This window comes from Triplophysa dalaica, chromosome 1 (assembly GCF_015846415.1).
Source record: "Triplophysa dalaica isolate WHDGS20190420 chromosome 1, ASM1584641v1, whole genome shotgun sequence".
Classification (NCBI taxonomy): domain Eukaryota; kingdom Metazoa; phylum Chordata; class Actinopteri; order Cypriniformes; family Nemacheilidae; genus Triplophysa; species Triplophysa dalaica.
Window position 1 is genome coordinate 14,602,956 of NC_079542.1, and position 25,237 is coordinate 14,628,192.

The 25,237-nt window shown below is 36.5% G+C and overlaps 3 protein-coding genes across 3 annotated transcripts in view; 2 read left to right on the plus strand and 1 right to left on the minus strand.

Moving 5' to 3' along the window:
• Window positions 1-606: 606 nt before the first annotated feature.
• hrh3 (histamine receptor H3) lies at window positions 607-3,883 on the minus strand. Its single transcript, XM_056751815.1, has 3 exons — window positions 3,271-3,883; window positions 2,737-2,903; window positions 607-1,839 (listed from the first exon to the last, which is right to left on the minus strand). The coding sequence occupies exons 1-3, from the start codon at window positions 3,608-3,610 to the stop codon at window positions 925-927; spliced, it is 1,422 nt and encodes a 473-aa protein (XP_056607793.1). The 5' UTR covers window positions 3,611-3,883; the 3' UTR covers window positions 607-924.
• A 7,155-nt stretch (window positions 3,884-11,038) lies between these two features.
• On the plus strand, window positions 11,039-18,855 carry arl8 (ADP-ribosylation factor-like 8). The gene is made up of 6 exons (XM_056753836.1): window positions 11,039-11,580; window positions 14,433-14,493; window positions 14,583-14,730; window positions 16,242-16,325; window positions 16,414-16,565; window positions 16,725-18,855. Exons 1-6 carry the CDS (start codon window positions 11,535-11,537, stop codon window positions 16,771-16,773), a joined length of 540 nt encoding a protein of 179 aa, XP_056609814.1. The 5' UTR covers window positions 11,039-11,534; the 3' UTR covers window positions 16,774-18,855.
• Window positions 18,856-22,514: 3,659 nt separating this feature from the next.
• The window catches only part of malrd1 (MAM and LDL receptor class A domain containing 1), a 34,006-nt gene continuing 31,283 nt past the window's right edge, over window positions 22,515-25,237 (plus strand). Inside the window, exons 1-3 of the mRNA XM_056753847.1 lie at window positions 22,515-22,680; window positions 23,530-23,655; window positions 23,743-23,831. Of these exons, the coding sequence (XP_056609825.1) occupies window positions 22,515-22,680; window positions 23,530-23,655; window positions 23,743-23,831 (381 nt within the window). The remainder of the gene's footprint in view (window positions 22,681-23,529; window positions 23,656-23,742; window positions 23,832-25,237) is intronic.

The window sequence follows — 25,237 nt, forward strand, 5'->3', positions numbered from 1 at the left end:
ATGTTGAACACAAAAGAAAATATTTTGATGTAGGAACGCAAACAGTTCTGGGTCACTTTTGACTACCATTGTAATTGTAATTCCAAGTATGATATTCATAGTTTGTTTGGTAAACTGTCCCTTAAATGAATACACATAATTTAATGTAAATTATTTTGATGTAGACATTTATGATGGTTAATTTATTATGATTTAAGCACTGTGAATCATGCGTACAAGTATTTTTGTTGCCTAGTTCTCTTTTGTATGTCTCTTCAACAAAAAGAACCCACTGCATAATAGACCATGCTTAGTTCATTAGGAACGTTGCTTTTTTGCTATAAGATCTCAAGTAATGTTTGTATAAGTTCATTATATTAATATGATTATATGAAATGAGTCATGTTTCACCTTATTTTGTCACTGCAGTTGCTAGGGGAACTACAGGCTTTACCTGGAATCCATGTACATGTGCTGTTTAGAATCAATATACAATTACAACGAACAGTGTGGTCTGGTCTATGATTTCATCTCAATTTTACTCATTGTAAGAACACGGTTGAAAGACGTTTAACAGTCTATTATGGTTGCAATATCACAAGTACAGTTTATTTTAACATGTGAATATAAAATCAGGTACTTACCAAGACAAACATTGAAACGTAAACCAATTTCAGGCCTTTGTACACGATTCAAAATGGCAAATCTTTAACGGTACCAGTGGCCTGAATTTGGAAAAAATATAACTCTGCCACTGTTTTAAACAGACATTTGGTGATTTAAAATAAATAATAAAGCAGTTTACTGACTTCACTGTAAGCAAATCACAATTTGTGCTATTGTTAATAGATATAGATCAAATGTTCTTCTTCCTATACAAGCACATTTAGGAAAACAACTAGAAAATAGAAAACCCTATTTAAAAATGTTTTCTTTCTTTTACGTTCAGTACTTCTGGTCCATATTCAGAGGTTGTATTTTAGTCTTGCCTGGACACAGCAATTTGCTGAAGGCTCTTTTGAAACTGCTGTGGCAGAGAGGATACAGGACCGGGTTGATGGATGAATTTATCCACAACAGCCAGAATGAGATTTCGTAAAGGTAGTGCTGGACACACTGACCATGACAAGCTGCCCGAATGATCATCAGAAGGGTGTAGGGTGCCCAACAGAGACCAAATACACAAACTATCACAGCTAGAGACTTGGCCACCTTTTTATCTCTAGATAAGCGAAAGCGACTGGCCAAACTGGCAACCATATCAGGACGGTGTCTATGGGATCCAGATGTGTGATCAATGTAATGAAGCTGTGCCTGTGTGGACGTCAGCATCCGGCCCCCAACTTGCAGAGGAGGAAGGTCTGCAATTGTGCTGTCTCTTCGTTTAGACTGTCTGGTGTTGGCAAACTCAGTGGCGGACACCTTGGATCCGGGTGCTAACCGGCAGCAACGAGACTTCGGGGGTAACTCTTCAACACCGCTTTCCTCGAGAGGTCTCACGAAAAACACCCGCTGTACGTCGCCAGCTGCGAGCGGCTTCATCTTAAAACTCCTGAGTCGAATGTAAGTCGGCTGTTCCTCCCTCACAGCGCATCTGTTGCGTATGTTGATGTAAATGCTGAGGTTGAAATAGGTGACACTTATGAAAGGTGTGAAGAACTCGACGGTGGAGGCAGTTATCAAGAAATACCAGTTGAAGTAGAACTCGGCATAGCACTCTCCATCTGGCACTACGCTTTCTCCAGCGATATGTTCCCAGCTGATAATAGCTGGTCCATAAAGAAAGAAAGCTGCCAGCCACACGCATAGCATCTTCAAAACTGCTTCCCTAGTGATTCCTTTTTGACAACGATAACTAACCTGCAACAGAGGTTTGCGTTTATACATACAGTATTGTATATCAAAAATCATTTGCATCCAGGAACCGAAGCAATGTGGTCACATATATGAGCATCACTGTGTAGTATGATACAATTACAAGTCAATAGATTGTAGTTAAATGTACAGGTGTTTGTGTGATGACATTTGCTGTGCTTGTGTAAATAATTATTTCTGCACATGCAATGAAGTATAATAACATCTGTGTTGTATCAAGTGACCTTTCTGTGACCAGTTTCTCTGAAAACACCGAAAATGTTCACAGCATTTTGAATTTGAACCAAATACACTTTTATTGTTTTGATCTTTTAATACCCCATCAGTCAAAGACCCAATTGTGATTCTATGTGGATTTGTTATCTTTTACCCTTTATTCATCAGGACCTATTTAACTGATATTCTAATTTAAAGGTCTCTGCGGTGATTACGGGTATGGTTTTTATTTCCAAATATTAATTGCCTGCTGTAAAAACAATAGAACCCTGCTCAAAACACAGAAAATAAAATAGATTGTTATAATGTTATAATGGGAATAGTATTGGTTTTAATGCATGGAAACTATCATAAGTGATGGATTATGTTGGTGAGATGTTAGCTGGCAGATGAGAAACAATAGAACGACACTACAAAAAAGTATTTTACAATGTTATAATAGTTCAATATTAGGTAAATATTATAATTTCTGTTATGGCTTTTATTGTTTTTCAACAGGGTTGAAATTGGTTGAATCTATACGTGAAAATACAAATGATGGACCTGTCTAATATAATGTCATTGTTATTTTTGATACTGTAAAGCTTTTACATTAGAGACAGTGCCGTCTTCAGTGACAGTCTCAATGTTATAACAGCAGTTTGCATGTTGTCCAGCTTCACTTACCGCTTTGGTGACAGACTGAAACCTGTCGAAGCTGATAAGCACAATGTTGAATACTGAGGCGGTGCACAGCATATAATCCACAACCAGCCACAGTTTACACAGACCTCTGCCCAACCTCCACTCGCCCGTCAGGACGTAGGGAATATACACGGGGATGCAAAACCCTCCTACATTAGATTCAAAACAAAAACACGGATAAAACACAATGCATAACATACTGAAAATCAACTGCAAAATCATCACATTCTTAAGGATGATTTGGTTATAATTGGAATTATGTTTGTTTCAACAGAAACCAGTATTGTCTATGTGGGCCTCTGTTGATGTGTTGGGTTCTATTAACGGGATGTGATCTGGATGATAAATCCCTCTAAATCCCACTGGGATAAACCGCAAACACACTACAGAATTGAATATTGCAATGGTAAGCAGCCGATGATTAATAGCAGCCTAGAATCTATTCATTAGAATTTGTATAATGTTTACATTTATTATTATAACTGCTACAATAGTGTATTCTAGTATACCACTCACCAACAAGAAAGTCCGCTATGGCCAAATTTAAAAAGAAAAAGTTGCCTTGTGTGCGTAAACTTTTCTCCACCACGAAAGCTAAAATGACAAGCGCGTTCCCGACAACCGTCGCAAATACCAGCAGAGTCATGAGCACAGTCAAAAATATAGACATGGATGGAGAAAACTGGCCATACTGTGCGCGCCGGTTGTCAAACGTGTCCATGTCACCGAGAGTCGTCCTGTTTTCTCTCCCCATCACTGTCCAGTTTGACGACTGTGGATTTCCCGACTTCCACAGTAATGAAACGGCCGTAGGTAACCCAGGAGAATGTGCCACAGACAATAATGACGACTGCATGGTGTTGATGCTGCTTTTCTTCGTCAACAAACAGTTGCATCATAGTCGAGGATGTGTAAGAGCCGCCGCGCCTTTTGCGCGCCTGACTGTGTGACTGCGCTTCTCATTCACAGTTCAGCAGCAGCGAGCGGGGCTTTATCCAGACAGGGATGCGCACGTTCATTGGTTGATTTTTTAGGAGGGAGGTGTATTGGAAAGTGCCTCCCGATACGATACATATCACGATACGACATATTGTTATGTATTTCGATATGATACGCATTTGTATAAGTATAAAACATCCCTTACCTCTGCAGAGTGGCCATGATGTGCGATGCATAGACCTTTAGATCAGAGGTTTGGGTTCCCAAACTGTGGATTGCCCCCCTCAAATGGGTAGCACAGGGAAGGTGGGTTAAGTCAATTGGCTGTTGTTGTGCATTACGCTAAAACAATGAACATGTGCCGTATAAAACCCCTGGTTCCTCTGTGCTGTAAACTTGCTGGGGACACATCGGTGAAAGCACAATAATAAATGTCATTGTTACTTTTTGGACTGCAGTAGCCAAGTGACTTGATGGGTCATGACGTGCAAAGCTTACAAACAGCATTTATTTTATATAACTCAATACTCCATGACTCATCTTTGAAACCAAAGCACACCCACACAGCTCTGAGAGCTCGAAGTGTTCTTGTATTTTTCACCATGCTCGCTTATACTTTTGGCCTTGTATATTTCATGTTTTTAAAACAATTTAGCAGTAGAGGTATAGCTATTGATACACTATCGAAAAAAAAATATATTGCGATAGTTACATCAATATTCTTGCACAGCCCTGTTATTTAGCAGTGTTTTGATGTCTGTGGTGAGATATAGAAGTGCACCTCTTTAAACTGCTAACGTACCTGCATCTGATTTAACTCAATGTTGTTGACAGAAATTTAGATTGAACAGGTGGGCTGGGGTTTAATATTGAGTAGGGAATGTTATGACAGAGAGAACCTCTGGATTTCATAAGCCTGTCACTTTGTGTCTCAGACAGACTTTATGGCAGGTATTATGGCAGGAAGATAAAACAAACAGGCTAACTTCTCTGTAGCAGAATATCATACTTGACAGATTATAAGATTTTCACCTTGCTATCACAAAATGGCCAATGGAGGTTGAAAACAGGGTGTGACGTATTTCATTGGACAAGTAAAACAAAAATTGGCCGTTTGACAGGCTGTGTTTTGTTGTAAATAAAGCACAAATCACAAATAAACTGCAATGAATTAAAATGAATACCCAGAAAGGTCAAATGATTTCACAAAGTTTAAAATGTCACATCTCTTGAGAGTCCTCTAAAGAGACGTGAAAGTCCTGTCAGGACTAATGAGCCACTCCATGTAAACACACAGCTGCTCCTGCTGACGATGCAAGATTTTAGTTTTCTGTATTTTAGTATACAGGCTTAGTTCTTCGTTTCATCTCATTTCCTGTCTGATTTTTACCTTGAACATAATTTTAGGTGAAATGTCAGCTATTAGTTTTTGTTGTTATTATTCCTGACAAAATGAATCTGGAATGCAGCGAACACTCTGTGCAAAGCTGGATGCACTGTAATTATTCAGTCTGAGACCTCTTAGCCCTTCATTTTACACGCCTCTACAAAATTATCCTACGGGTCAGATGGTGAATATAGGCAATGACAGAAGTAAATGTGCATTGGGATGAAAGGGATGACTAGAACAGAAATCAAGAACGTCAAAGCTTTTCTCATTGGTTTTCTATTTGCAGAGCTGGGATCATCATGACTGTCATATTCCTTTCTGAATCTTAACTTCTATTATCAGATACTTGACAATGCAAAACCATTTTCTGCAGAACATCCCATCTGGGTTTTCGGTGAAGGAGTTTTGAAGGCCTATGCGAGAGGCAGAGGTCTCAATGAGATCTAATCACAAAAGAAACTGAAATGAAACATGTCCAGCAGTATATCTGATAAAAAAACACTTGCAAATGATAAAACTGTCATATTTTAGCTCCAACTCCACATGAATGGTTAAATTTTGAAAAACATCCTGGACCTGTTTTTTTACATGAATGAGGAATGAATTTATTACTTATTACTTAACTTAAATATTCCATTCCATTTTCTACCGCTTATCCGAACTACCTCGGGTCACGGGGAGCCTGTGCCTATCTCAGGAGTCATCGGGCATCAAGGCAGGATACACCCTGGATGGAGTGCCAACCCATCGCAGGGCACACACACTCACTCATTCACTCACGCACTCACACCCTACGGACAATTTTTCCAGAGATGCCAAACAACCTACCATGCATGTCTCTGGACCAGGGGAGGAAACCGGAGTACCCGGAGGAAACCCCCGAGGCACGGGGAGAACATGCAAACTCCACACACACAAGTCGGAAGCGGGAATCGAAACCCCAACCCTGGAGGTATGAGGCGAACGTGCCCCCCACTAAATTATTCACAATAATCTGATCGCAGAGGTTTAAAGAGGGAAACCACCAGTGAATAATACCTTGAATATATGTCTGCACTTCAAACTTGACAGCGCCAGTCCGTGTTCAAGAGTAATATTTTTCATTTGTATGTTCCACAGGAGAAAGTCATATGAAAAAAAATGAGGGTTAGTAAAAGTAAAAGTAAATACTAAAAGCATATTTTTCATCTATGAGTGAACTTTAAGAGCACAGAAGATATTTAAAAAATAATTTGTAACCAAAAAACGTTGGTCTCATTGACATTTATTAGTTTTGTTTCCATATAATAGTAGTCAATGGAAACCAACGGTTTTTGGTTACCAACATTTTTCAAAATGTCTTCTTTTGTGTTTTGCAGAAGAAAGAAAATAACACAGGTTTAAAATGACAACAGAGTGTAAATGATGATACCATTTTCATTTTGAAGGTGATGTATTTCTTTACGGTCTCTATCAATTCTTATTGCAATAGGTTTAGTTCATATTTTAGAAGAAGATCATAGATGATAACAAAATGGTACAAACCTTTTGCAAACCTAAAAAATCAAAATAAATAATCATTTTCATGGTGCTTGTGTGTTAAGCCAAACAGTAACAGATGTGTTCTGTTTTGTTCTGTTCCCTCCACTCTCTCTCTCTCTCTCTCTCTCTCTCTCCCTCGACTCTCCTCAATTCACAAACACTCACTTATTCATGGTAATTGCAAGAAGCAGGTGCCACAGGCATATGAAATGAATGATGGACGGTTTGGAATCAGATTATAATCATAAACTCAAGTTTTGGTCTTCCTGCTGATCAGTTTTACGTGGCTTTCACGTGTTTCCTCACAAGAAGCATGCATCCTCACAAAAAACAGAGATGGTTTTGTCAAGAATGAAAACGTCTCTCTAAACTACTGTGTTTATGTTAAGTTTTTAATGAAGTTATGTGAGAATCCCCAATAAATGTAAATACGCAACACTTTATTACTATTTAATTATTTATCTATTTTTCAAAACTTTAACTGAGCCGACTGAAAATTTTAGGTGTAACCATTCACTAGAAGATTCTAAACTGAGGCTCAGATTTTTTTTACAGTGTAAAGATACATGCAAGGGTATGTAGATAGAAATACCTCCTCCTAAGATAATCAAAACATAACTACATCATGTAAGGTCTTTATATACCTCTGAAGACAAATTTAGGTATATTATATGGCATTCTGTCAAAAGATCTTTCAAAAAATGACACTGGGCCTTTAAGCTCTGATTCTGGATCTCAGACTCCCATTCAGAATCAGAAGGAGCTTTATTACCAACTATGTTCACACATACACAAGGAATTTGACTAGGCGACAGGAGTTTATTGCAGAAGAAAGTGTACATATGGTGCAAACATAGTACAAATATACATTAAGATAGAAAAAAATATGCACTATATACAAAAAGTGAAAAAAATACAAGCAAAAAACATTTTTTCAAAAAGTGTTCAGATGTGTTATTTACAGGTTTAACCTATTGTTTCTTACAATGTACAGTTTCCAGATGCTATGTGCAATGAGCAAGTGTGCAATTTGATGGACGGTTTGTCCTGAAATGTGCCATTCCCAATGGCAGATCCACATAAGAACACTTAAGAACACTTGACAATGTGAAAATGACTTCTAGCTGTATGCCGCAGAGAGAGTATTGGGCTCTGTGAAGCCCAGCAACTTTTACGGCAGAAAAAAGAGAGTGCTAATCATATGGGATTAGGCCTTTGGTAGCCTGTGGATAACTGATGCATTTACACCAGCTCAGTATGGTCAGTACACTCAGTCTTGCCTGGGAAATGTCAGCGGTGCTTACCGGGGAGGCGGTGGAGACATATATGTGGGCCGAAGGAGATAGTTGCCATCAGGGAATCGTGGTTGTGGGGAGATGGAGGTGTAGGGTTATTACAGCTGTGAAGGTGGCGAATAGTTGAGGAGAGATAAATTGTCCATCGTATGTTGTATTCCATAAATAGGTTCCCTTTACTCTCCTATAACCACTCCCAAAGGCTCGAACTGAAGTTTACATTAGCAATGACACTACAGCAGTTTGCCAGTCGTAATGTGTTGATGTTAGGCGCTTATGAATATGCATAAGGTCAACATCAAAGGAAGAGTGCTTGTGTTTCAGTGCCCTTCAGATGCTTTTAATGATCCTGCAGCTCATGCAACAGGTACCTTTGTGGCCCTATTAAAGGAAAAGACGAGTGACCCTTGAGTCATTCATTACCGAATAATGTATGATGGGTCTCAAAAGATAAAACTCTCGAAACCGTTGAAGCCATCAAGCCATATTGATCCAAATATTCTCCTGGTCACTTTTTTTGATGAAGGTTAGCTAACGCTATTGATACTAACAAGCCGCCTAATATGTAATTATTTTGATAAGATACATTTAGGGGCGGTTTCCTTGACAGGGATTCATACTAGTCCTAGACTAACATAAATGTCTGAGCTGTCCAAGCTGAAAACAGCTTGGACTGACATATCCTAAAACATGACTGACAACAAGTCCCATTGTGTTGTCTCAAAAAAGTAATGTTTTAAGAAAGGCATGTTTGTAAAAACTATAAGTGTCCTAATTTGACTAAAACCTAGTCCTGGTTTAAGATAATCCCTGTCCGGGAAACTGCCCAATAACGTTGAACAAATATTATAATTGCTGTTGTTGATATCTTCAATCATTCCGATGTGAGTGCTCAGCAGTCAATTCTTTTAAAATCACACATTTTCATGCATCTATAAACCCACGAAATAGATAGATACAGATTGATACATGCAATACGGCATCCTTATCTGGAGATCATAAAAATGCATTCTTGGATGTAATAAGAATAGGTGAAATGTGTGGCCTTTGCAAAAGTCAGAATATCAGAAATCATTAAGTAAACCTGTTAAAATGTCAAAGCTGAAGTAAATCCATATCTGATGTTGCATTTGCCTGTAATCTCTCTCATGACTTTCTCATCACTGCCATCTCGTGGCTGTATATAGAGGTGGCAACGTATTTTACAATATGAAAGTAATGTACTCTGATTTCTTTTGGATTACTTTAGGGTCACATATGTAAATAAAATGATTCTCATTTACACAGAAGCAAAGCAGAACGTGGCTCAAAGCAGGATATCAGATGAAATAGATATAAATAAAACAGGAATTTATTAGAGTGACCTGAATTTTTTTAATGCAAAAGAAAACATTAAATTGTATATAGAAATCGGTTGCACGGCACAAAAACACCTTATACTTCGACATTTTAAAACAATTACTTTAGTTATGAAATTTCAAACCTGATGGTAATTAAATTTTTAACTAATTGTAACTGTAATCTGATTATTTCGTCTTTTTCATGTAACTGTAACGGATTCCAGTTACCAAATTTTTGTGTCCTAATTTACATGTAATCCGTTACTCACAAACCCTGTTTGTAAACAAAGCTGTGCACTTTCATTTTAACTATACTATAATCTAAAAACCTATTTTGTTCGAAGTCCAGTAGTCTGTTAGGGATTGTTCTTAAAAAAACATTCATTAAAAATAACCACACACATTGTGACCAAGCAAAGTTGTTCACATCGTCAAAAATAAAAACATTTAGCTGTGTTAAATTGAAATGACAGTCTTCAATTATTCCACATATACTTTTTTGGTGATTAGTTTTATTTCATAAGAATTCATCTAATATAATTCAGTGTTTTTGTGCATTGATGCTCTTGGAGAATACATCCTGCAGACCAATGCGACACCTAGAGTTTCAAAACATGTTTGCTGGTAAAAGAGATGGAGGGGAAACTAAGGAGATTTAATGTGTCATTTGGGAATATGAACGGTATGGAAAACGTATGTGGAAAATAAACTTTTTGCATTAGTTAGTTAAACAATCGCGATTATAAATTTTGCATATTTGTTCACACTGCCCAATTCACTCTAAAATAAAGTTTTTCATATCTTCATGTGTATGCTTCTTTTACCATACAGGGGCAGCTGACAGTAAACATGTCTCTAAAGGTTTCAAAATAACAACATATATAAACCACAGAATGATACACATGACTATTTTCAAACTTTGTTTTAAGAGAGCACATGTCATTGTAGTCTTTACGTCTAGAGCTGTGAGTGAGAGCAAATAAAGATGTGCTAGATTGTGGTTGTCTTGATTCACTTTCTCACATTCATTGTGATATTTGTCTATTCTTTATTAAGTGATAAAACCGGTACGGGCCTCTGAGGCACACCATCTGTCCTTTTCTTTGTTATTAAAATCATTTAAATAGGCTCATTCTTTTCTTTCCTCACAAATGCAGTATGTACCCATAGCACTTTCATATTACATCTACTTTTTAAAAGGCACAATTACATTGAATATTGAATTCTGTTTTGCTTTTGGCAACAAACAGACATTTTTTATTTGGGTTTGTGAAAGGTCAAGTCAAAGACACATTGTTTTGTCCAGTGTCCAAGAAATACGTCAGCGAAGTTGTTCCATGATAAAGTATTCCTTTTAAGAGACTCACATTTCGTAAAACGTGAACTTAATATGTAATGTTGGTTTGCCAACTGCTCCAGGACAAACTTGAGATTTAGATAACAAGAGGTGAGAAAAACTAAGCCCACTTATCCAGTGGTCAAAATCTCATCTATCTTTCCATCAAACTGAGTGTTAGGACATCACATTTAATTCTGATTTAGATTAGTACAATTATTTTGTTCAAGATAGTTGTTTTGGTATAACTTTTTACTGTTCCACATATCTTGTATATTGCTATGAAGTAGTATGTGGCATTGGAGATTTTATTGTAGAGGCTTAAAGCAAAGGCGCTGCCCGAGTCCAGTAAGACTGAGGGTGATAAAGACAATTGAAAACATAACGTGACCCAGTTCTCCTATAAAATCCTATACATGTTTAATAAAATCAAATAGGAAAAGTAAATGTAAAACTCATCGGATGTGATACTCGGGGTGGAAGTGTTAACGTCACGATCCAGGCACACAAATGTAACCTAACACTAATGGGGGATGGTGTGTGTGTACTAAGAGAGTGTGCGTGTATCATTTATCCAGCAGCTCTCCGGAACTCAAGTTTGCTCCCCTGAGCTCCTCCTGAGCACATACACGCCTGTAACCGGACAGAAGGGCCAGTCGTGCGGTTATTCTTTAAATGTGGACGAGATCACAGAGCTCTGGGAAGTGAAGAGGCTTGTGTTTGGGGCTGGAGATGCATCCGCATCTGTCTCACATCTGATCTGAAGTGTTTACTTATGCTAACAGACAGTCGACATCATGCTCGCGCGGACATCGGCGCGTGCTGAGTAACAATGAGCCAAACGTCACGAGCGGATTTATGAAAAGAGAAATAACGGCTTTCGGGGACTGTTACTGTTACTTTAGGCCTCTGCGCTAAACTTACAGTCGCTGGCCGATATCGCTCCTCCGCGAAGAGAAATGGGTCTGATATTCGCCAAATTATGGAGTTTCTTTTGTAATCAAGGTAAGATGTGTTTTCCTGGCTGTGCTGGAGTGAATGTTTTTGACTATTGTCCGCTGATATCCAGTAACGTCACGTTAACCACCAGTGAGCTAATCGCAACGGTAATGCTAGTGTGCGTTTGAAGCCGTCGTAACCACACTTTGCGTTTGTTTTTAACACCCTTTTCTGCTCCGACGGCTTTCTGCGGCTCAGTTTTAATACATTGTTAGTTTGCTAACTGATCTGATCGCTAAACCCGGTAGTTCGAGGACGGGAGATGGTGAAAGTAAGCGACGTTAATAGATGAACACACGGGTTGGTTTTAAGCGTCTTTAAAATACAAGTATTGCTAGTCACCATTAACACTGACATAAAAGATAACAATTGTTGATCAAATCTCTCTCGTGGTTATTGTATGAGATGGTGATGTCATGATACTTTGAGATTTAACGCTACTGTAGAACTGAGTTAATAAAACATGAGAGTTAATGTGGTTTTATACTGTGCATATATGATTGAGATATGTGCCAAAACGTGTTGTGAAAAACTATATTCCCATGTAGGCTGCTCTGTTTTTTTCTGTTTTATCTATTACTTTCTTCACTTTATTTTCTAACTTTTCTCTTAAATTAAAACAAGCTGTATTTTATGTAAAGCTTCTTTGCAACAAAACAAAACTTTTCACATTTTAAGTTCCACATATGTCTGCTGTGCTTTTGAAATCTAGTATGCCCATATTTTGTGATTTTTAATGTTTTTAATCAATATTATTAGTCACCCTGTTATGATTGTCACTGGGGTTTGTCAATACATCAATAAAAAGCATTAAAAGTGCTTGCTAATCACAGTATTTAACTATTTTGAAAGTGGAGTGATTTTCCATCCAAGGTTTCCAAAGGACAGCAATGATATCTGTGTCTTCCCTACTACTGGGACAGATGTGCCTCTTGCAGCAGTTCCAGAGGGACCGGGGTTTAGATGTCAGGCCTAACATGACAACAAAAGCAACTGAATTGAATTGAAAATGGCTTTTGTGCTGAGAAACAGACGCCACGACCACCTGGCAAACAAGAGTTGTGAGGAAACTGCTTTCCTGTTCCATTGTTTGCCTGTCTGGGTGGTCAGTTTAGCCTAAACAGCCAGAACACAAAGTTTTGAACCACCATCTCTCTGACTGTGTTTCAAAGTTTTTGTTTTGCTTCTGACTGCATTACAACCGGAGTGCACATTTTGATCATTTATAAGGAAAGTTTGGCATTGACAAAGTGTTCTACGACCTGAAAGGAATTTCCTGTCTAATTGAACGTTTTTCTACATTTCTGAAGAGTTGTAGAGCTGTCTATCCCATGACAAAACGTTTTTAACTAAATCCAGATTGCAGTAATGCTGGACAGATGTTCCTTTAACACTGGGATGGAGGTTGTTGATATTCCGTGCCACTATCTGTTTTATTTTTTGGACAAAAATAAACTGCTTTAAGGTTGGAAAGTTGCCATGAATGAAACCTCCTCAAGTAATGTGCATGATAAAATGTTGCATTTGTTGTTGACGTATGATTGTCCTGGATAAGATGAATTGGCCTGTCCTCTGGGATAGGTGTGTGCTAGGGAAAGTCTTTGGCCTATTTATACAAACATAGAAGGATTTCAGTTTGTTGGATTTGTGATCTCATTCCCTTCCCTGTTACTGTTCCCTTCCCTACAACCGATTCTCTTTACCGTTTACTGAACGTCTGTGTATCATTCAGAAAAATTGCACTTGATCCTCACCCGAAATCACCTTAAGTAATGGCTCACTTTTTGAATTCAAGCAGAAAATGAGATACGGTTAAACAGTAGCTGATTCTTTTGCAGTTGAAATGTCCACTTATTTTCATACTCGGGCTAAAGCTTTGAGAAGTAACACTTAAGTAGTTTTTCATAAGAGCCAGGCTAAATTTGTCCTTGGGTTTGTCATTCCATCATTATTTCTACAATCGTGTGTGTTGTTGATCACTGCAGCCTTGCAAAATGTGTCTCTTTATGCTAGGGCTGCTCGATTATCACAAAAATCTTAATCACGATCATTTTGGCCAATATTGAGATCCCGATTATTTAACACGATTACTCTTTAACTTTTAAACAACATAGAAAAGGTAAAAAACTTGGTTTGTAATCTGTGAATTCAACTGAAAATTAAATGTAAAGAAATAGCACAGCTGAACCACTGTAAAGGAGTTGCGCTGTAGATTTATACCACAAGAAAAGAGACGATCCTTGCAAAATGGAATGTAGCTCAATAATGGTTTTACCTCGATTATTGTGTTTTTGCATTGTTGAGGCCAAAATTGACGATTACGATTATTTTCGATTAATTGCACAGCCCTACTTTATCTTAAATTAGCTTTGTGGCTTTTTCTGGATGCATACAGAAGCATTACAGGGTCAGTACTAGGGAAGTAATAGTTGTGCAGTATTCTGTGTCTTTGTTGTCCTGTCCAGATATTTTGAGCTATGCAACCCAGCTTCCTTCCTGTAGCCTGTATCTGAGATCAAAGGTGAAAAAAATCAACGCACACACAATGCCACTTTTCTTCATTGAGCTGCGATGAAGGCTGCATCAGCGTCTTCTGTTATGCAAGCTTGTCTCTTGTGATTGTAAACACAACTAATCAATAGTGGACCTATTAATCACATCATTAAAGCAGAATCATAAAATATTATTTGTGGCAGTCACATATATTTGTTTGTATGTGTCATTGAGGTGATGTATGTGTCCATGTTGATGAATTACTTGAGGGAGTATATTAGTGTACAATACATTTTTGATGTATTTGTACAGTTTTTTTTTATTATTCTCACAATCAGTAATACTATCATTTTTTTTTTTTGTAGAACACAAGGTGATTATTGTGGGACTAGACAATGCTGGGAAGACCACTATACTTTATCAATTGTGAGTAATGACTTGTGTTACAGTTCATTCGCATTCTTTTAATGCAAAATAACAGTTTGACATGATCAGGACCTGTGTTGTTGTTGCAGTTTAATGAATGAGGTGGTGCACACCTCACCTACAATTGGCAGTAATGTAGAAGAAATTGTGGTTAAGAAAACACACTTCCTGATGTGGGATATTGGTGGTCAGGAAAGTCTCCGCTCTTCCTGGAACACCTACTACTCCAACACAGAGGTAATGTGCTTCAAATAATAAACTACACTTTCAAGTTAATATAGTGGCGTTTTATGAATATTGAAATTACCGTTTTATGTTATGTTTTAGTTTTCATTTGAAATTCTAGCTATTTCGTTATGCGTTTTTGTCATTTAATTTTTTTATTTGTTGTTTATTATATTGCTCTATAAATTACATTTAAATCAATTCAATAATTTTTTCATTCAGTTTAGCTTTTATTTATTTTCAGTTTTAGTTTACTTTAATTCATTTTAGTGCCTCGACTTAAAGGTCCAGTGTATGAAATTTAGCAGTATCTACTATCTAGTTGTGAGGTTGCGAATTGCAAGCAATGGTTCACTCCACCCTCCCCCCCGCTTTCGAAGCACTACGGTGGCTGACCAGGACAAAGATGTCGACTGGATTCCGCAAGATAACGTATTTATGAAACTCACTCTGTGGAGCTTGTCCTTGCATCCTTGATATCCTTGCATCCGGCTTCTGTCATGCGTTCTCTGTCTGTTCTTGTGTTCTTGATTGTTGGAACTGAACTTTGATAGTTTTTGATGAGGTAGAGAGAGAACACGAGGACACAACACTGCTGAAGAACGCATATTGAGAAATGGCCTATATTTGTCATATACTGGGACAAATATACTGGGACTAAAACTAAGACTAAAATAAGAATAGTTGTTAAAATTAACACTAGTGGGAACAATTCCAAGCAAGGGGACCAAGCAAATTCCATGCAAAGTCACTTCGGATAAAAGCATCTGTTAAATAACTTAATGTTAATTGCTCATTCGAAGGTAAAAAAACATAACGCCTCATTTTGTAGATCCTTATACACCTCTAAAGACATAGTTATGTATATTATATTGTATTTTTGTTGTTTAGTTTGAATTTTTTTTAATTATATTTAGGCAAACGTTTTATTCCAAACAAAAAAGAAATGGTTTATATAGTTCTAGTTTTGATAAATTATAATAACCATGGTGTGCTCCAAAATAGTGACCCTGATAAAGAATGTTGACAGGAACTATAATGAAGATTAGCTAGCTAGAGCTATAACCTATAGATTATTTTAGTAGCTAGCAATTCATGTACGAGAAATAAAAACGGTAGATACTGTAACAGGGTGAGCAACAGCTGTGTGTTCACTCTGCTGTAAACAATGCTTTAGACAACAGTTGTGCACATGAGTAATTCGACTGGACCTTAGCAGCTGGTGTCTGATTTACAGTTCAAAGTTCAGGGTTACACAAAGAGGCTCGGTTGAATGGAAGGACCCCTGCCTTTCATTCAGAAAGTGTGCATATGAGATTTGTGATGGGGCCCTGCTGTTGTCCTCCATTCAGAAGCAGAGCGATGTGCTCAGCAAGCTTCTTTTAGAAACTATACATACACGATTTCTGCCAAGGACATCACATAATAAATGGCTAGGTGGCCTTTCCAGACATAGAAACCATCTCTGAATGAAAATGCAATAGGATACTGTCTGACATCTGCTAATGTTTTTGCCCCTGTAGTTCATCATACTGGTTGTGGACAGTACTGACAGAGAGAGACTAGCCATTTCAAAAGAAGAGCTTTACAGAATGCTCGCTCACGAGGTAAACCTTTTAACCTTTATTTACACCCAACCACCACAGCACTATGAAGCATCAATAAAAAGTCTCATTCTCTCATTTTTCTTTTTAGGACCTGCGCAAGGCTGCCGTGTTGATCTTTGCTAATAAACAAGACATGAAGGGATGTATGTCCGCAGCAGAGATTTCCAAATACTTGACCCTCAGCTCCATCAAAGATCATCCGTGGCACATTCAGTCCTGCTGTGCGCTAACTGGAGAAGGGTAAGATCTTAAGGCCAGACACGGGGGATAGTTCTAAAGTTTTGCTTAACCTGTTATTGTTGCTTCTTTTACCAAATAAATATCATGAAATGTATATACTCATATAATGAAAACCGTGTTTGGGACAACAAACAGTCATTTGTTTTTGTGCCGTTGCAGGTTGTGTCAGGGTTTAGAGTGGATGACCTCAAGGGCTGGACTCAGATAGCCACCAGTTCTTCATGTTGGACTGATTGACCATTAGTGGCATCACAGACTCATCCCATTGGCTGCTTATGTTTTTCTTTTAAATCTCTTTATCAGAATTGACGCTTTGCAGCTGGACTCTCTGGACACCTACCTCAGCTGGGATTTATCCGTTCTGTTTTGACGACCTTGTTGATCATACTATGTCAGGCTAGACTGGATGTCGTAATCGGAGAAAGAGAGAAGAAAATATTTCTGCTTGATAAGAGAGACACTGGTGTGTGTTTGCGATGAGAGGGATATTTTTGGGGTGTTTTTTACACTCGGGGGGTTTTAGGAATTCACTGGATGGTTATATTGTTAATCGTGTTGAATGTTAATTCTTAAAGTCTACGGGGTTGAAATTATTTGAAAGGGTATGTTCTCTAATTGGTTGAGTCATTTGTGCCATTGGTACCCAGCAACATCACTACATATCATGGAAGCATCAAAGCATATCAGATCATAATGTGCATAATACCTCAGTCATTCGGTGCTGTTACTATTTTGAACATGGGTTTTGCATCTTCAAATATAATTTATGTAAGATGCAATTAAAAAAGGGTGCCATCATTGTTAGATGTGCAATTGGGTAAATGTGTTCATTGCTGTAACATAAGGCAATATGGCTTTTTGTCTGTCATGCGTTTGTGGTGTTTTTATTTTCTGATGTATTTTGTCTGTTACAAAAGCATTTGCTATGAGCATCCAACAAAAGCTGTTACTCACTGCTGTTTAAGAAAGAGCCCATCACTGCAGATAAACTAGCATGTTTTTGTCACTGTATGTTTTTACGGTTAAATAACTTCTCTCCTTGATAGAGGGTGGTTATATTATTATTGTCACTTTCATGAGGAAATAATGTTGAAGAGTAATTCAGTGAGGAAACTACCAGTATTATAGTTTTATAAACATATTGTTTCCCCCTAGAATCGTGGTGCAAATAATTCACTATGAATGATCTGAGTGATGTGATGTCTTCATAGGTCAACCAAGTTGTAACTGTTGCTAATTTTTGTTGCTATATAAACGAATGGCATTTTATTAATACTTTAACAAGTCCTGAACATTTTAAATCGTTGATTTTGTATTATCTTTGCTGTTACAATATGAGTGCATGAGCACTTGTGCAGATATAATTTACATGGTGATTTTGCCAATTCTGGTTCATGAAAACTGTCATGTGTGTTTTAATTGATTTTTTGCAATGCACTGTGCTTTGTTAAGGGAAACTTGCAAGATCTGTATGCAGTGACTACAAATTGGTGCTATTGGCTGCATTATTATTTTTATTGGCTGCTGATGTAAGGTATGTCGTATTGCTTGCTTGTGCTTTCTACCTTTCTCTCTTATTTGCAATGGGGATTCTTTTGGGGGTCTTTGAGGCACTACCTTTCTTTTGCTATTCTACTTTTATATATCTTAAATATAACTTCTCTCACAGAGGCTTCTCACATTGGAAAGGGGAATTAGATGAAACAGCACTGAAATGAATTACGGCTTCTGTGACATTTTGCTTTAAAGACCAGTTTTGGGCGGATTTATGTAAACCATGATCTCCGATCAAGTTTGTCTTTGCTTTTTGATTATACACAATTGCATACTTAATTCATTTTACGATACTATATTAAATGGTGTTAATTTTGACAAAACTATTCTAAAGTAAAAATGTGACTTATCCAGCAGGATGGCAATGACATGTTGCAGCATGACATGTTTGTTCAGAGAAATGCAATTTTCACTTTCAATACTGAAGTTCAAAGTGAATGCATTGAGTCATGAGATGTGCCATTTCTAAATGAGCACGCAATGTCTGTAGCATCTTTCATAATTCTTATAGTTTTGTAATAAAAGCTTTTATTTTGAAATCTGAATTATCTTATTGTATTATTTGTTTTAACGCTGGTTTTAAGCGTCTCAAATGTTGTTTATATTAAGGACACGTATGTTGGTTCAATGTAGATCTAAAACAGTGTATGTCAGCCCTCTTCCTCCTATTGTCATTAACACTATTTGAAGGACCATCTTCTAGAGCTTGGCACAACAAGAAAGATGTGTATTCATTATAAAAAATAACCAACACTTAAATATCTATTTTTATTAATAATTAAATAAAACATTTTTTTATTTAAAATTTATTAGCCCTCTTGTCATTTCAAACCTTTATGACTTTCTTCCACAGAACACAAAAGAAGATTTTTTGAAGAAAGTTGGTAACGGAACAGATTCATTCACTTCTATTGTATGGACACAAAACCACTGCAAGTGAATGGGGTACAGGTAAATTTATTTTACGGAGACCTATCACTTTAAGGCCCTATTGCAAATTTGTTGAAGCCCACTAGTGGACACCATGCCCCAGGTTGAGAATCATCTAATTCTAAAAGATTCATTTTTAAGTTTCTGTTAACAAGTTTCTAACAATACACTGCATTTATATGTCTTTCAGGAGCTCAAGTAGTGTATTATTACACTAGTGGCTTATTTGGACATCTTAAAATTAGGTTTTTGGATAAACATTTGGAGTTATGCAGCTAGCAAAAAATCATCTCATGAGCGCTGAAGTGTGAAGTATTTTCACACAAATGAGTCTAAATTCATCCCCTCATCTGTGTCCCTTAGCACCCTTCTGCTTAAATGAACATCCTTAACAAAACAACAAATGAGACACTGGTTACACCCAATCTTAGTCATCTGAACAATAAAAGACTTGACTGAGATATGTAGTGTACTGTCTGTGGCATGTACTATATGCTTTAGTTCAGATTTTTGGGAGTTTTTTGTTTGGGTGTCCCTATAAGTGCTGTCTTCAATATCATAATCAGCAGAGGATTCATGGGGACCATTCATCAATGTCACACCAATCTGGTATGTGTAATAAACAACTGGTAAACTTGACAATTGTTTTAAATGTTTTTGCTGCTTTATTTTGTCAGTTGGGTTTAGGTACTATTAGATTGCAGCTTCTTTTTTAGCCACTAGGAGGTGACATTGTTCCATGTGCCGATGCAGCACAAGACATGCAAATCTATTGAATATTTATCACAGGTTATGCTTGCTGGTGTTTTTTAAAAAACATAAACAACCCTATCCATTCTCTTTTAAAATTTGTATAAGTAATATAATGATAATGTAATTGAAATTTAGACATTTATCAGGAGAGCGTCATAATGAAGTTTCCATGGTAACCCTACTGTTAACATCCTGCAGTTTTGCCAGTGGAGAGGGTGCAGTTCTGTGCAGTTAAATGGCATGATTTTTTTCACAAAGACAACGGTGAAGGACAGAGAAATCTGGAGATGAAAGGACATATCAAGTACAAGTACTGCAAGTACTGAAAATTTGAAAAGAAAGTCTTATTTTAGTTTACAAAAATTTAAATTTACTTTTTTCCGGCTCCCCAGCTGCCTGACTGTTATCGTTTTTTACACTGTGACCCTATCTGTGAAATAATAAATCTCCAAAAACTGGTAATGTGTGCTTACTGAAATAAACGAAATGATAATTATATAATTTAGTCCTCAAATTTTATTTTGAGTTTGAATTTAATGTTCTTGAATCCTGAAATTTAAAATTATATTGACACGGTTTTATTGTTTGGAACAAAAACATTATTTGTACCTGCTCTTGTTCATTATAAAAAATTGGAATGTGTATAAAACATGTAATGAAACAAAGGTTTATAAACGCAAGAAAAGACTAGCCTGTTTTCACAAACAGGGTCACAAATGTAAATTTATATAAAGTATTAGTTTTCTTACTTGGGTTAAAACATTTTTCGATAAAATGCATTTTATTTTTAATCCTATACCATAACTGAACATACTTAGTTTTAAATTTTTTATTTATTTAACTGTGCCCATTTTGTGGATCATATAATTGCTGTTATCACCTGTGAATAACTATGAAATTATGATGTGAGGACTTTTTGGGGTTGTGGTGGCAATATGCAATTTAAATAGGAAAGAGAGTGACCTTGGCTGTGTTGATCACCTCATGCTTTGATGAGGGAACATATGGTACCCTTGCTTCAAGCACCAAGGTGAAAAGAGTGATAAACAGGTCAAACATATCAGGTTGGGCAGCAAGCAATAAGAGTAATACAGGAAACCCGAAACTGATACCTTATATTAAACATCAGCTGTTCTGTTATGATTTTCTTAGTGCAAAGAGGGTGTGGATCTAAAATCTTTCAACTGAGAACACAGTGAGATGAATTGATATCTGTATATCTGTATAAGACTGGAAAGATTCAAGCAATGCGGGAAAGTGAGGACCTGAATTTGTCATAATAATAAGTGTGACAAATTTTGTGGGTTGATGGCCTGCCGGCTCATAAATAAATAGGACCAGTTAATAGTTTTGATCTAATAGGCCATACAAGCCATTCATTTAGCATTCGATTTCGTTCCTTAATGTTCATCGGTAAGTATTCATGATTTACATTCATGATAAATCCCCGCTATGACCTTTCCAACTATTATTTTAATAATTCAATCATATTCATATTATTCATTCATTCATGTTATTCATTGCACTCTGTTACTGCTTACATGTTGATAACTATATATGTTAACGTTAGTAGCTTCAAAAATGTTTGTGAATACTTAAAAGCTTATTAAGCACAAATCGATATGCTTAACACACTGGTCTGACTTCTCTTATGCCATCTCTCTTTGGGACTGACATAATAATGAGTGTCCATTAACTGAGAGCACAGTCATGCAAATCTCCCCACACTAACCCAACTGATCAATAAACCCAACTAATCACAGTGACATCGCAGATGACAAGACGATTATTGGGATTTTCATCTTTTTTTATTTCCATTGATGTTGCCGTTATTCTACAATTGTCTATTTTATTTTGACAACTTCGGAAATATTGTCTGATGTAAAAGTGCATCAGTAATGCTGCGAGCTGATGAAACAGAATGTTTAATATGGTGAGAAAACGTTTTTCTGCATAGTAAGTTATAACAATGAAATATGGTGCTTTTAGTGGTGGTGATCTACTTAATGTTGTTAATTTACGTTGCCTATACATCGATTATTTTAATACTGCATTAATTTTGTCTTATATAGAGTTCGTGATATATGTGAAGAACTCACTTTTCTTGACCTCTGTATTCATGTTCTATTGTGCTTGAAGGTTATTATAATGCAACACAGCTTCTCTACTAGCAAACCACATGATATTGTATTTTATTTATTGATTCATGAAAAATGAAATGAAAGTTGAATGAACATTTGTAAACAGAGGGTAGAACTAAGATGCCTAAAGCAATATTGATTCATTTACCTTCTTATTTTTCATATGATCCAATGTTATTATGTAATTACAAATATCTATTAATATTTATTAGCATTTCTTACCTAAATATGTATGCAAGCTTAAACACTTCGGTTCTTATTGCAGATAATATTGACATGTTCACCAGTCTTAAGATGACACATTTTACAGTCGTTTATCTCTATTTATTTCACAGTCATTTTATCTCTTGCCAAGAAGATAAAAGGCACATATATGTATTGTGTAACAGTCATAAAAGCCATTTGGACTATGGATGGTCTGAGCAGATGTCTTTCCTTCTCTATGGTCCGTAGTACAAATAAAAATTATACATCAGAACTTTTTGGATTTTAAGGATTGATGTTTTCTGGATATAATCTCATGAGTGTTTCCGCCTGTGGTCTCTATCTGAACTGAATGTTGGAGAGCTCAATGAGGGGGTGTTTGTGGGCCTCAATTCTGGTGTGTGTCCTGGGCGATGTCTCATCTACGCCATGTCTGACCGAGGAGTTTACTTGTGTCAGAGGTGGTTGTGTAGCCGAAGAACATGTGTGTGATTTCAAAGTAGACTGTGAAGATGGCAGTGATGAGACTAACTGTAAGTACGAAAACAAAATAAACTAACGTGTTTTTCTGTTCTTTTCATGTATGCTTGTTGTGTCTACAGAGGCCAACAAAGTTGATGGCCGCTACATTTGTTTACTAAAAGCTTTTAAATGCTCACAGAGGCTGTATTGTTTAAATAGTAAGATTTATAGCATTAAATGGAAGAATACTCATGAACTGGCTTTGGTGACCATGACATACAGTAGTGCTAATACAATATGTTGATAACATCTTTTCAAAGCTTTAAAGTTAATTTATTACTAAATATCTTCTCAAAGTAACTAAAACTTGCAATATTTCTCATTGAAATTACACATGAATAACATTATTTCTGAAATGTGACCAGTTTATAAAAACCCAACTTAAGTCATTTTTTGTGATTAACTGTTTTCAACATATAATCATCCTACATAATGTAAAGACCATCCTGTGAAAAAATGACTTTAATATATTTAACATAGACAGCTACCATGCCATGTCAAAGACAGAAATCATAATTAAAACAATAGTTAACATCAAACTTTGATGCTTGTTTTCTCAGAATAAGATTTTGTTACATTTCACAGACTGTGTCACATATTTCAACTTTTGCTTGTATTTCACATTCAGCATCTTTTGCATTTGCTACTTCAAATCAATATTATGACCAATGTATTTCCATCAAGTTGTTCTGTGATGAATTCACAATAGAAATAATTTTACAGTGATATATTGATGAATACCTCTCTGTTATTCATCTGTGTCTTTGTAATGCATTTTAAATGTCTTTACAGTAGATTTTAAATGTATTTGGACAATGACTGTAATATACTGTAGCTGTAAGTTTCTCTTCCATATATAGGCTCCCAGTATGTGAGGTGTGACTTCCAGGACGGTTTTTGTAGTTTTCAAGATCAACACGTTTGGACAAGAGGCACAGGTCTGACCCGGCCCAGCACAGAACTAGACCTAAGAGAAAATGTTACTGGTAAGAAAACATTTTTTTTACTTTATCTATTATTTAATAATTTTTATTGTCTTATTGAGACACTTCATGTCTATTTTATTTTCTCAGGTCACTATCTTTATATACAATCTGAAAATGGAGAGGGCATTACTGCTGAAATACACAGTCCTTACTTTCAACCTTCACAGTCCTGCTGGGTATTGTTAAAAACATGCTAAGACCTCCTCTGTCCTGAGTTGTTTTCATTATTCATGCATTTTACAGTTAGCTTGCACATAAAATACACATTTCTTTAATAATACCATTTTTTAAAAAGTGTGCATATTATTATTGACAATTATTCAGTCTGTGTCAGGGCCGGATTGGGACTCATTTTCAGCCCTGGAGTTTCATGCCTTAGACCGGCCCACTTTAGTTGACGACTGACTAGATTTAAATAATGATCATTAAAACCTCAGAATATAAGTCTGCAATAGCGCACTGTTCTGTACAGCCTTTTAATTCATTGTATTTTTCAAAAATATCATAATTTCCAATTCAGTGAAAATACAGTAGCCTAAGTTTTGCTTCACAGTGAAGATTTATTAGAACAGTAAATAGCAGGACAGTATCAGAATCTATTTCTTTAAGAATTAGTGTTCATAAATATCCGAACATTGAAATGAGGAAAAAAATCTAACAAAAACATAAAACAAAATAAATTAAAAAAGATTAAGAATAAAATGTATTGCACTGTCTAATGACACTATAATTTCTTTTTCAATGATACGGCTGCTTTACAACTTCAAATATTTTTCACAAATATGAGAACATTAGTTAAATAATAAAAAAAGTATTGCACTGTTATCTGACTTTTGTTCACAGTGTAACTTTCTAATGATTGTTTCACCTCTTTTTCCTCTGAATAAACGCCTGTTTATACACGAGCCTGGCTCCTTTCCGCGAGCCTCCACTGTCCACGCGCGCAACTCCCCAAACGGACGAGACGTTTCTACTTGACGCGTTTGCCGTTGAGATATTCTTTGAAACAACAGGGGGCGCACAAACGAAATCGTCCTGTAAATCCGCAGGAAGTAGAAGAAAAGTAGGAATTTTACCGGAATTACGTCAGATCATTCAGAATGCCGTCTTGCGAGCAGCTGCTCGACAAGGAAACGTAGGAGATTTTGTGTTGTTACTACTATCAAAAAAAAGGGCTAAAAAGGAGATGGAATATTCACCCGCTGCATGCCAAAAATCGTGGAGATGTAGAATACATCGCTCTTGTGAAGCAGATGCGTGTGATGGACGTTGAAATGCATTTCGAACTATTGTTTGTTGATTTAATAAATTTTTTATATAAAACTTTTTGTCCAATCTTTCATTTCTGTGCATAATGCAGACACATTTCTACATATTGTTGGTTAGGGACTGCTAAATTTACATTGCCATAGATTAACCTATTGGATGTCTTTATGTTATATAAAATGAGAAGATATAAGAACAGTTCAAAGAGCAATGTTTATAAATATTGTTTTATTCTGAATACAATATAAAACAGACACACTGATGATTAAAGATGTCTGTACAGGGGTATCTGTTAAGTCTAAATCTCTTCAAAGCT

Coding starts and splice junctions, on each gene's coding strand:
- hrh3 (XM_056751815.1), bottom strand. CDS start 3,610: ATGCAGTCGTCATTATTGTCTGTGGCACATTCTCCTGGGTTACCTACG. Junction 2,904..3,270: donor CATAGCGGACTTTCTTGTTG/GTGAGTGGTATA, acceptor AATCTAATGTAG/GAGGGTTTTGCATCCCCGTG. Junction 1,840..2,736: donor TTCAGTCTGTCACCAAAGCG/GTAAGTGAAGCT, acceptor CCTCTGTTGCAG/GTTAGTTATCGTTGTCAAAA.
- arl8 (XM_056753836.1), top strand. CDS start 11,535: ATGGGTCTGATATTCGCCAAATTATGGAGTTTCTTTTGTAATCAAG. Junction 11,581..14,432: donor GAGTTTCTTTTGTAATCAAG/GTAAGATGTGTT, acceptor TTTTTTTTGTAG/AACACAAGGTGATTATTGTG. Junction 14,731..16,241: donor CCTACTACTCCAACACAGAG/GTAATGTGCTTC, acceptor TTGCCCCTGTAG/TTCATCATACTGGTTGTGGA.